Genomic DNA, 13,349 nt, shown 5'->3' with positions numbered 1-13,349 from the left:
TGAGGTATGACCCACTCATTTCTCCTCAGTAAGGGCAATTGTTCTGGTAGCACTCCCAGTACAGCTACATATCCTCTGAGCTTGCCTGTAGCAACAAATTTCCGTGAGTTGAAAAGGCATCTTTAAGGTAGCAGGCAAATGTGTAGACTGGTGTGCACCATAGTAATCTACTGCAAAATGCTTATTTCACAATTTCAAAGTCAAGAGTGAAGTTAAATTCTCAGGGAGCTGATTTATGTACATATTGAGATAATAAAGAAAAAACAGACACTGATTACTCCTAAGTCTCTTTTTCATGGACTCTGCTCCTCTCTTATCAATTTTTCTCCTTTGATACTACTGTCTGACAGACCTTCTCTTCTCCAGCAGACGGATTCCTACCTTGCACACTGCACTACTACCATGGCCTTTATAACTGTGCCCTGCTTCAAGACAAGCAACACTGCCTGCAGATGTCAATACAGGGATAAAAATTAAGTCACTGGGCCAAAGCACAGGGACCATTTTTTTAAACACAAGCCTCATCTGAGCCACTAGAGAGAGCCCTCAAACCATCCTCTTTAGAAACTTTGTCAGTTACCACACAGTGCTGAGCAGCTCCTTTAGGGTTAAGCATCAGAATACACAGACAAGCAAGATAATACAGTAACATCCAGTGCAGGAACAAAGTCTAAGAGAAACCTACAGCCAGTACCTTTGGTCCTGCAGCAGAAATTATAATCTGGCCAGGGGCCTGAATCCAGGGCTCTCCATCAACTTGAACTGGAATTGGCTTTAGGAGTGTTACACGGAAATACGAGCCTTGGGCTATGCGGATTCCTGATCGAAAACCACCTTGGACTTGACCCTGTTAGGGAATAAATGCCAGGATATCAATCACCCCAACTAACAAGAAGTACAAATACTAGTTGCAATTCAACTGGGTAGATATCACTTTATTCTCATCTGACATTTTAAGTTTCAGCTAAAAAAACTGCTTAGGCAAAACTAGGATGCCTTTACTGCCCCAGCGTTAATTATTTCAGCTAGTCCAGGAAGGAGAACTCGGATACCCCTGATGGCTGTGGGAGGCAAAACAACTTCCACAGCAAAGCCACTTGTACACAAAGGTTGGGCAAGGAGCATACACTCACAAAGGTCTTGTTTCCTTTGGCTTCCCTCTCTGTAACACAGTAAATACTTCTAAAGACACCTAATTGTACACACAGACTTCAGCACATGTGAAATTCTGAAGTCTAAAAGCACTTTATTAATCAGAGAGTTTTTCCAAACTCAGCTCCAGATAGCTACAGAAATACATACATATAGACACACTGAACTTCTTGCACACATACTCAACTACAGCTTGACAGCTGAGTTAACGTTTTAGAGTTAACTGTAGAAGTGAAACAAAGTGAACTTTGCTGCTAGACATACTCTAGGGGAATGTGTGCAGAAACCAAACATGGGAGTAAAAACCTTATTATCATGAACCCAAGGCACAAGTTTGTTAACATTTATACTCCAAAGCTGCTTCTACTTTCACAAAAAATTTAAGGATCTCTATCAAAACACTTCTTTAGTGTCTTTTAGAAGATCTAAGTTACAAAATGGTAAAGTTGACCAACACCAAAGATTGATCAAGCTCCACAAAATTTAACCACCCACCTTTCCACTTTTGGTGGCTTTATGGATGAATTATCTCTAGTTACCTGACCACATATACTTTTTTAGCAGCAGATTTCTTTAGATAGTGGTGAAATATGAAGACAAAAATAACCTACCATCCCACAGGACTATGTTACTAACAGCAGACCATTGTAAAAGTATGTAATACATGAAAGAATTAAAGTTGCATAAGTTGAGTCATAATAGTCTTTGCAGAACAGCATACCACCTGCTTGACATAGCATTCAAATCAAGAGCAGCGAGTATCAAATTCTCAGTGATAGGGTTTGGAAAGCCTGTGGCAGACAATTATAAGGCAACCTGTCTTGATGGAATCTCCACTGTGATTGTGATGAGGCATGACAAGATTTTTCGCAGCTACACTAGGTGAAGAGGGCCTGTTTTTGTAATATTAGAATAAAATCTTGTTTTCATCCCATGAACTGTTCCATTTTGACACCATGATACCTGTTATGAGAAAGCTAGTGCATTCCATAATACATGCATACACTTGGATTTTACATATATATATATATATTGCATTATATAGATATGCACACATATATGTTTCTCTACTTGATTCAAAGTCTAGTTAAATCATGAAGCATTTCCCCATGGATTTTTAACAAGTTCTGAATTCCTATTACTTCTTCTTATCCAACCTTAACAAAGAGGTGTAGTTTTTAGGACTATGCACTTGCAATGCACTGTCTGTTACAGAAACAAGCCTGTCCCATAAAATGTGTGTTTCTTCTGTGTTTACTGGGATGCCAACTCACCATGTGAACGACGCCAGTCACACCAACCACTTCCAGCAGGCCGTCATCGATGCGTGGCTTCTCAAAGCGGTTGTCACTCTCAGACCCCCAGAGGTCAGCTCCAGAGCCCCAGCTGTGTGGAGAGCACATCAGTGACCGTCTGTGGGCCTGTGGTCTGCCCCCAGGCACACTCCCTGGTGCCCTGCTAAGGGTGGCTGGTTTGTCAGGCTTCAAATGCCATAAACACTGTGCTCCTGCACCTGCTGGAGGGAGCAGTTTTCCTGCATTGTAAAAGCAGGAACTGTTTTCCTAAAATCTGGAAGAATTTTGATCAGATCTTTTAAAAGAAAAAGGAGTGAAGTAAATAGTTTCCATGGGAAAAGAAAATAGGAATAAGGTAACTCTTTAGAGTTTTAGTTTGCTGAGAAATACAGCTACACTAACCTTTAACTTTCAAGTCTGAAGAACTTAACATAGCTCTTACTGGCCTTGACAACATTCATGGAAGCCACTGAAGAGAAACTAAAGCTAAAACAATTATCAAGATTTTATTCTTGTACCTGGCCAAAAGCACTCGTAGTTAGGCAGATATTCATGCACTTCAGTCCTCTGAAATGCTTCTGACAATTTAAACCCTGCTGGTTTCTGTGCAGTACTGACCCTTCCCACTCAAATCACTTGCTTATTGTTTTGGTCATGAAGTACTCATCACTTAATTGGGATCTTTTCTTCTTCACAGCTCTCATGTGCAATGTGTATTTGTGTACACGTGCAATGTATGTGCACATGTGTGTACATGTAAAAAGACGTATTTGAATAAAACATTTTCAGACCAAGATGCAAAGAGATACAGGTTGTTTAAGACAAGATAGTACTTGAAAAAATAATAGTATGGCAGCACTAATTACCTGCTGGTTTTGTGCAAACAAAAAACCTGCCTCTATCAACATCACATCTAAGGAAGCCAGACCTCCTGTGGATTTGGCTTCCATTCTTCCACAACAGTAACTCTAGCTCCCTGCAGGTGTCAAGGAAGCACTCACAGGCCTGTAAAGGTACCTGAACTGTGGGTTTTCCACAGCTACCCAGGTAGCATCACATACTCTGTGTACATTGACCAGCTGTCTGTAGCACCTGGGCAGTGTTTGACAGTTGAAATCCATCTGGCCTTCACTGCAGGAACTGCTTAGGTACCTGGTCCCTAGCATGTCAGAAAGCGTGTGCAGGCTGAATCTCTTTGATCCTGCTACCTAACTATTTGACATTTGGTACTGAAATACGAAGTAGCAATTCTATACATACAGTCAGGCATGCATCCACAACGGATCCTTCCTCTCCTTTTTACCTGGGTATATTAATAAAAATGAGTCCTTCTATACTTGGTAACTCCACCTCGTGCTGGTCCACTTGCAGCTTTATGTCCTTGTGAAGGTTTCTTGTATGACTTATCTTCTGCAGCCCAACTTTCACGTAAACTCCCTTGTTGTGGAACCTAGGAGCAGACAAGCATCCTGTAACCAAAATGTAAGGCCAGGCAGAGCACTCTTCTCTGTATGTATATCACTATTGTCCTCTAGCAGGTATGTTTAAAGAGTTTTTCAATTAAAACCCATTTCAAATTCTTCTAGCTTTACTGCAGAAACAAAGCATAAGCCATGAACTCCTACTTTACATACCTTTACTTAAGGGATGATTCTTCTGTTGAGACATGTGCAGATTGTGAAATTTGATTAGAGAAAAATCATCCCTTCCCAAAGTGTTGCCTGAATACAATGCCTCTTTGAAATGTAAACTCCTGGGCTGGAAGATTACATTTTTGATTAAGACTTAGAGGTCATCATGACCCATTTAAAGTTGTTTTCTCGTGCAATTCTACAATACTTACGGCACAAAAACATTTGAACATCTTTGCTGTACACACTCCTAATTAATTTGAAATATACTCAGCTGCAGAAAATTAAAACGGGCTTGGTAATCCCAACTTGTGACAGTGCTCTAACATCTCTAATTTTAGAATAAAAAAGATGAGGAAGATTTTTATGGCATCCCTAGAAATGGCAAAATTTTTAAAGAATAACATAAACAAAAGATAGTTAAACACAGAGACTATTTTCTTCTATAATGGAAACCTTTGGGTACACAGCCTTCAGGGCAACCTTAAAATAAAAAGCATAAATTTCCATTATTTGACCCTACTAGCACATGGGTGTCATCAGAATTCAACTCTGCAAAATTTCTCTAGCATTATGTCTAAATACCGTAGACATTCAAGTGGGGAAGACAGCCAGTGCAGGTTACAGCCAAGTTTTCAGACAGAGACTTTTCAGTCATCTTAAATTATTACACAGGGAGTGATTAGTCCTATGTCCTAAAAGTTTAAAATAGCATCAAATTAAAGGTACCTCATGTAAACACCATTTAACATACACTTCTCCTCTAGACAAGATGTATCTATGCTAAGACAGGTTTTGTCTAATTTGGATACAGTTGAAAAATACTGGAATATTAGTAGGAAACAACATTTTCAATATCCCCAAGAAGTATTAATTTTTGTTGCATGAAGAAGGAAGCCTTCAGAAATGGAAAGAATACTTCACAGTACCCTAACTGCAGAACAGTTGTGTATCTCTGTAAAATAAGTCTAAACTTGCATTAAATTGTGCAGAATATTCTTTCTAACCTTGCAGCTTGAAACTGCTTGCCACAGCAATCTCCTGCCATTTTGGATGGCATGAACAATACGTGATCTCTTCTGTAATACGCAGTCCTGGAGACTGCTCCAGGAATGATGTGGATGAAGAACCAGATGCCCCCTCAGCAAGTTCATTGACAACACAAAGCTGGGAGGAGAGGCTGATACCTCAGAGGGCTCTGCAGCCTGTCAGAAGGACCTTGACAGGTTGGAAAGATGGGTAGAGAGAAACCATCTGAAATTCAATGAAGGAAAATTGAGGGTCCTGCACCTGAGGAAGAATAATCCCATGAACCAGCACAGGCTGGGTGCTGAGCTGCTGGGAAGCAGCTCTGTGGAGAAGGACCTGGGGGTCCTGGGGAATCTCAAGCTGTCCATGAGCCAGCAGTGTGCCCTGGGAGCCATGAGGCCAATTGGATCCTGGGTGCATTAGGAAGAGCATTGCCAGCAGGTCAAGGGAGGTCATCCTGCCTCTCCGCTCAGCCCTGGCGTAGCACATCTGGAGTTTTCTGTCCAGTTCCGTGCTTCTCAGTACAAGAGAGACATGGGGCTTCTGGAGCAGGTCCAGTGGAGAGCAAGAAGGATGATTAATGGACTGGAGCATCTCTTTAACCAGGAAAGGCTGAGGGAGTCGGGCCTGTTCAGCTTCAAGAAGAGAGGGAACCTTATCAATGTCTGTAAGTATCTGAAGGGAGGGTGTCAAGAGGATGGAGCCAGGCAGCAAGCAAGGACAAGAGGCAACGGGCAGAAACTGATGCACAGAAGTTCAACCTGAACATGAGGAAAAATTTCTTTACTGTGTGGGTGACCAAGCACTGGAACAGATTGTCCAGAGAGGGTGTGGAATCTCCCTCACTGGAGATATTGAAGAACCATCTGGAATGCAATCCTGTGCCAAGTGCTCTGGGATGACCCTGCTTGAGCAGGGAGGTTGGACCAGATGACCCACTGTAATCTCTCCTAACCTAATCCAACCCACTCTGTGATTCTATGAATGAAGGCAGTTGCCCTGATCATTAAATTTTACACTGTAAAAAAACCTCACTGTCACAACATACACTATTTTTATCTGCCCTGCAATGCCGTATCAGCATTGAATTCCTGCAGGGATGTTAGCGCTGTACTTTGAGCTGTTAGCTAAATGTAAGCAGTCCACAACACGTAAAGAGACTCTACTCAGTGAGGCCAAAGAGCACACAGCTCTTGGGATGTTTATCAGTTTAAGGTCTTGCTTCAGAAGAACATTAAAGCTCATATTTCTTCCAAGGACTACCTGCAATTTCTGTTGCCACAACCTGAAACTTCCTGTTCTGCACTCAAGAGTAGCCAGTTCACATGCCAGCAGCTGCTGCATCTTGCATTAAGTAGATACCATTTTTAGTTAATTTACTAGGAATAATAATAATAAGTTAATATTACTGACAAGAGTGTGCACTTGCTTATCATGGGGAAGTGTAAAGTCAACTATTTTAACAGTCATTGTCACAGGCAAAGGTAAATATCATGCGTCAGCCTGCACAAGCTTTTTGTCTTCTGCAAAAATGTATCTCAGTATCAATTCATTATTTCATGTTTCCTTTCCAAAAGTATATAGCCCTTCAGATTTGGGGGGGGGGGGGGCGGAAATTCTCTTCTTTCCCACAGGCCCTTCAAGTCACCCTGCAAGAATGATACCAAGACTTTGTCCACTGCACTATGGATGCTGCAGACTGAGATGAAGATTACAGGGATGAAAAGCACACAGACAATAGCAATCAAAGTATATCCCTTAAATGCAGTGGCAATAAGAAGAGCATGCATCTTTTGAAATGCTGCAGCTTTGCAAACATGGAGTAGTATATTTTGAAGAAAGAAGGAACATAACTTGCACATTATATGAAGTACACAAGTCCATCTAGAAAAGTTTTGTGTACCAGAACGGGCAGTGCAATAATTGCCTGATTTTATTACCTACAATACTTTCAGTCCAGCGTATTGAAAATGCAAACTAGTTCCTAGTAGTAACTTATGTACCAGGAACCACCTGTGCTCACACCAACAACTGTATTAGTCAGCTTTTAAGAAAAGCACCATGAGCAATGCCTGTAATGATAGACAGAACACTACAAGATAGGTCAGATTACACATCATTGCACTCATTACTGGTCAGAGAATATTTTTAATAGTTACAGTTTGAGCACTGCATAGTTGTAACTGGCTGTAACTCTGGCAACCAAGAGACAATTTAGAAAGCATTTAATCATAAACATAGGGGAAAGCAAACAAAACCAGTTTCTACCAGGAATTACTGATTAATTACACAGATGTGATTTCTTTTGCTCATCAATTCCAGTGATTATGGGACGAAGAAAAAGTCCCATTATTGGTTGATATGCTTGCCAGAAAGGGGAAGGTCTCTCAACACCTTTTTAATAACGTTCTCCCTTGAGATACAGAGATCCTTAATATCAATTAATATCCTTAATACCAGCATGCAGGTGCTACAACAGCACTAAGCAAAACTGGAAAAGGTACAGAAGAAGTTCTGAACACTTCTGAGCACTTCTGAACAGTGCTTATTGCTCAGGTAGCAGCACTGCCCTCACTCTTGCTAAAGGCTTTGAGCAAGAGGTATTTCCACTATCTCAAAATTTCACTCAACTCAACAGTGAAGCTATTGGCATACTAAGAATACTGAAGGACAGTGACATGGCTTCCAAAACCTGCGTTGGTGCTCTCTCTTGGTAGAGGGAAAAAAATACAAACCAAACCCAGACAAACAGAACACAGGAATTTTGTGTCTGTGACTTCCTGGCTAGCTTAATTCCTCCTTGTCCCAGCTCTGCCACAAGCAATATTAGTCTGTGGATACCTGTAGCATTGAAGATTATCAGCTGTAATGTAAATTTGAAGTAATGCAATACCACAGAATTGACCTTCACCCTAGTTGCCCCAGGATTACCTGCTATTAAATTTCCCTGGTTCTTCTTCTCTAGCATGATGGAAGTCCAAGCTCAACTCTGCATCAATGCCAAGACCACAGTAGTTGTTCATCTGTACAATCTGACCAAAGGAAAAAGAAAGGTATAATTTCCTGCTTACATTTATACATGAAAAATGAAGACGTTCCAACAGTTTTCAACAAAAGCAAGCTTTGCAGATGATTCGTCCAAGTCACTTGCATCTTGACAGATTCTGGAAAACAATTTCCAGAAACACTGCACTAAAAATAAAGTTGCATGAACAACTGCTGACATGTGTAGTCATTATTTCCAAAGTATCAAAAACGTCAAAATTTAATCTTAATTAAAAGTAACAAGCATAATAAGGCAGAAATAAAAACAAATGCAGAAATAAAACCAACTCAACTTCTCAAAGTGATTCTATGCAGTAACTTCACAAGCTGCTGAACACTGATGCCACTATTATTTTTGGCATCAGCCATGGATTTATATTACATCATTGGTAAGACACTCTTACTTACTTTGGAAGGTGACCAGCTTACACCAGATGAATGAACTTGACTTCACCTACTCAGCTGTGTTTTAACTATCTCCCTATATGTCAGCCTCAAGTTCCTACAGATTTTGACCATTTCTTCCATTAATCCTTCCTTTGCATGCCAGTTCATTCCATAGCGCCTTTATCCTAGTCCTTGCTCTCCCATCCTTCACCTTTAAAAAGCAGAGTAGGCACCATGGGAAAATAAGCCTCTGTCTCCACCAAGTGAAAAATAGCTGGAACCTGAGCATCTTAAATCCTCCAACTGACTCATAATGCCTAGGATTTTCCAGTGACCAGACTAAAATCTTGGACAATTGCTACCATTGTCATGATTTCCTACTTTTTTCTGCAAGCCCCTTGTCCAATTTCTTCCTTTAATCTGAAGAGAGACAGAACCAGGATTCACATAAAGCTCCAAAGTCACAATCTACAATCAACATTTTTATTTTCCTAAACAGAAACAAGTTCATATGAACCAAGTGACAGTGACTTTCACTCAAAAAAAAATGCAAATAACAGATGGCACATATACAGATACACAATGGCAGTAAGATGACAGAAGGATTTACTTTGTGAATATGCTAGCAACTCCTGCTAACGTCTTAAACTGTGAAAGGAAAAATTAGAGTACCTTTTGGGGAAGGGAGTGTTTTTGGTTGACAGTCCAGTTTCACAAGTGTTTTGGAAAGTGTTTTGGCATTCCTGCCAAAGCCTTTTCTTATTTGAGAAATAATTTTCATTCCAGCTGAAGCAAATAAGAATGCCATTGCCATGTGAATCTTTTCATTAATCCTCTATCAGATGCTTTTTGCTAAACAGGTACAAAACATGCTCTGCAGTCAAGCAGCCCTGCTGAAACCAAAACACTAGGTCCAGACATGTGGTGTATTCACTAGGAAACAGCTCAGTAAGGCCCAAGCACAAAGACAAGTGAGCAGTAAAAATTAAACTACGTTAATACCCATTATTTTTGTGATTTTCACTAGAACAGCAGCTCCTAAGAATCACACCCAAATGGTGCTCAGCTCACCTTGGGAGGCTCAGGTTCCGCACTACCATTTTCTGCACCTTCAGCTTGCTCTTCTGCATCCAAAAGGATAGTCCAGCGATCCATAAGAACATCATCCGCCTCATCCACAGAAACCAAAATGGAGTACGGGTCCTCCCCACTGTAGCCAGCTCCCCAGCGCAAGACCCTCCCCAAGTCATTACCTGGGCAACAGTGAAGAACACCAAAAGATAACCGTGTCTCTCAATCAGTGCATCAGCCCTATTTTACAAATCACACTGCACTAAGGTGCTCCAATCAAGTCACAGAATTAGTTCATTTGGAAGGAAGAGCTAACTAGCAGGAAAAAAACAAAACTAAGTTGTGCTGTGTCACATGTGTTATGTTGTGTTGCACATGTGTTTACTATTGCATACAGACACACTGGAACCTTTCCACAAAAAGTGGTAGAAAAACCTGTTATGGAGTTGAGACACCAGGGAGCAACTGAGTTTGCTGTCTTACAGCAATGGCTGATGCACCTGTGGCTGTCAGGAGGAGGATATTTTGCCCTCCCAACTCCTGCCCACTCACCCACACCCGTATCAACACTCGTGCTGCTTGTTTTTCCTGATGCTGTTTTTCAGAAAGCATGACTGACATTTCCTTGAAAAGCTGTTATTTTGGTTTACTTTCCAGCACCAGCCAGAACTGAATCTCACAGCATCTCGGCTACAAAACTGAGTCCTGTGTCACACAGACAAAACTTTCCGGAGGACTTCTGCCCTCAGCAGAAGAACGGTTCTTGCCGTGATTCTCACCTGTTCCCAAAGGTAAGATGGCAACTGAGGGCTCTGAGCACACCAGCTTGTGCCTGATCTCCTCGAGTGCACCAAGGACCCAGCCAACAGTGCCATCCCCTCCGCACACCAGCACTCGGAAAGAGGGGACTTTGGAGAACGTGTGAAACCTTCATTGTGAAGCAAAGCAAAGGGGAAAAGAAATGTTACAATAGAATATAGGAAATGCAAAGTCCCAATATGCTATTTAAAATAACACAGTAATATTGGATTTCTGCCCATGCCCATTTACCACCAGTTTCTGGATCAGCTTCAACAATGTGAATGGAAAAATATGGAGTTGTAGATAAAGATGATTTTAAAAAGAGTAAAAACCATATTCCTCTAAGATTCTTCACAGACAGAGCTACATGGTTAATCACTTCCTTTTTCAAGGGCACAGAGACCTAACTAGTCATAATTTCACAGTGAACATCTGTAACTCTCTAAATCCTAGAGGAGATGTTGATTAGTGGTGGTGTTTTTGTACTTAGTCATAGGAATCACAGTACATTTTCTTCTTCATAGTACTGTTTTCCTGGTGACGCTTACCTTTTGTGGCTTTTCATCCTACATACCAAGATATGCAAAAGAATTGTTATTTCCCATTGCACAAGAAGCAATGAACAAATGGGAGCATTTTGCCATAAAGCCACAGAAAGATTCCAAAGCCAAAACAAAATGAACTGGTTACTGAAGTTGCAGCTTGAAGTGCGTTAGAAAGACAACAGAATGATACAGTTCTGACAGAAAAATTAGTTTGTGTAGCTTGTTTATCTCGTCTCCTACATAAGCTGCATTCTTCCCACAAAGCTTTTGTTCCGAATATCTTCTCATGACAAGCTTTTTATTAAAGCAGTAGTGAAGGAATGAGGAATAGACTACAACCATCGCTTTCAGTTTTACGAAGCTGTAACAAAGTGGGGTTGATTAAATCAAGTCATCAGTTCCTGCCTTCCTACAAGCACATTATGTCCTGTTCCTTGTAGAAATGTTGCAGCTGTGATCAGGCAGGCCTTGTTAATTCTGCAACTGTGGCAAAGTTTCAAGAGTCAAAATAGAAAATTTTATTATACTTTCCTGGTAGTTCCCATTAAACATCAGAAGAAATAAAAGCAAAAATACAACCTCATCAGGAAACATGACATTTCTCTTTCCATCTTCATTCAAATATAAAATCCATTTATTTTTAATAATTATTGAATATGTGCTATTGTAAAGTGCATATGACTTTCCCTGGGCCAGACTCTGCTAGATTTGACAGAAATATATACATCAGGAACTACTCTATTCTCTTTTCTTTAGAGAACCTCAAAGTTTAAATCTGTTCTCACAGTAAGAACCCAGTCAGAAGGAAATGATCCACTACCCTAGTCTTCAGGCATAGGACTGAAGCAATTTAAATCTTGAAAAGAAGTGAATCTAGTCCACCTTTTTAAAAAATAAGAAAACAATATAAAATTAAAAAAAGAGTAAAACATGACGACTTACCCAGGTAGTGGGCCCCCATTGGTAAGTTCAAAGACCTGATGTGGGTTTAACAGCTTTCTAAAACTGTACAGCAGATCCCGACCTTTTAGACCACCACTTTTTGGATTCACAAATACAAGAAGTGGGCAACAATTCCGTGGTATCTTGGAAGCCTGAAAGAAAACAAGAAAAAGGATTAGTCAATGCCATGAAAAGGCAGGAAATTTACTACTGCATCTCAGAAGTATTACCTGATGCTTCCTTGATGCCTAGTAAAAAAAAATCCAGATTCTATAAATAAAAAGATTCACTGTCCAGACAATGGACAGGTTAGCTGCTGATCTTGCTTCCCTAGGAACTGAAAGCTCCTTAACCCACTCCAAGTACACATTTGAGACTAACATTAGAACCAAAGGCATTGTAAGTAGCCCTTCCTACACATTTTCAGTAAACAGTCTAGGCCAAAGAACACTGTGAGAGATAAGAGTTCTGTACTATTAAAACAGTTTCCTTGAAAAGTGAGAGCTTCTCCTCAAACCAACTGAAAAATCTTCCTTTAGTTTTGTGGTTGTCTTAGAATGCATATCAATTTACAAGGACAAAACATTTAAAAATGAAGATGTTTGGGGCAGACAGTGGTGTACCTCTCCCTATGAATTTAGAAGCTGAAAGTTTCTTTTAAAAATATGTAAGCAAAGTTTTTACATCATGAGGATTTACTCAGGGGTGCCAGTATCTTATGACCTACTGAAGCTGCTGCTGAAAGGACTCTCAAAGCCTCCAAAGAAACCACTGCAGAGGAGGCCACTGGACATGGCAGAGGTGAGATTTCCTGGGGCACTCCACGGCCTGCATGGGAACAATACCTGCAGCCTCACTGGACATCAAAACTTCCAGCCAAGAGATACACTCCCCTGGGACTGGTTTTCAGCCAGCCTGTCCGCCCATAAATAGTTCTGTAAAATGATTTTTAAGTAGTTCTACAAAGATCAGAAGACACCAGCACACCTTTCATCCATCCTGCCACAAGGCTGGGGTGCAGGTACATGCCAGAAAAGTCTATTGGACATTTCAACAAGTGCACTTCTAAACAGAAACGTCTGCCATAGTCCCTAAGTGGTGGTAATTCTTATTTACAAATTGGACAGCATTCAGGGAACAGCAATTTGTCACGCAGCTGACCGGATGGATTCAGGGAACAGAACAACAGTGCTAAATATAAGTCAATTTAGACAAGAATGATTCAGGGGGCGGTGAGGCAGCAGCATGACCACAGCATGCAAGCATGTGGAGAGATACCAACAGCTACAGACGGGAGGAGACTGCACCCAGAGAGCCTTTCAGCTGCTGCCTGTGAGCGACCACCAGAGACCATGATCTGAGGTGAACAACAGAGAAATCAGGTCAAATTAATGAGTTAGATTTCTGGGGATGCAAAACAGAGTCTGACATTGAGATACCCCAGATCTGTG

General features: G+C 40.9%; 1 protein-coding gene across 1 annotated transcript in view; it reads right to left on the bottom strand.

The window, feature by feature from the left end:
- The window catches only part of DGKQ (diacylglycerol kinase theta), a gene marked incomplete at its 5' end in the record, with an annotated part of 79,804 nt that overhangs the window by 8,038 nt on the left and 58,417 nt on the right, over nt 1–13,349 (bottom strand). Inside the window, 7 exons of the mRNA XM_082301684.1 lie at nt 695–847; nt 2,427–2,538; nt 3,751–3,897; nt 8,039–8,139; nt 9,611–9,792; nt 10,390–10,538; nt 11,899–12,050. Coding sequence (XP_082157810.1) covers nt 695–847; nt 2,427–2,538; nt 3,751–3,897; nt 8,039–8,139; nt 9,611–9,792; nt 10,390–10,538; nt 11,899–12,050 — 996 coding nt within the window. The remainder of the gene's footprint in view (nt 1–694; nt 848–2,426; nt 2,539–3,750; nt 3,898–8,038; nt 8,140–9,610; nt 9,793–10,389; nt 10,539–11,898; nt 12,051–13,349) is intronic.

This window comes from Coloeus monedula (genome assembly GCF_965178545.1).
Source record: "Coloeus monedula genome assembly, chromosome: Z".
NCBI lineage: Eukaryota > Metazoa > Chordata > Aves > Passeriformes > Corvidae > Coloeus > Coloeus monedula.
The sequence above is the reverse complement of the archived record's forward strand: the minus strand, read 5'-3'. Positions and strand labels throughout refer to the sequence as shown.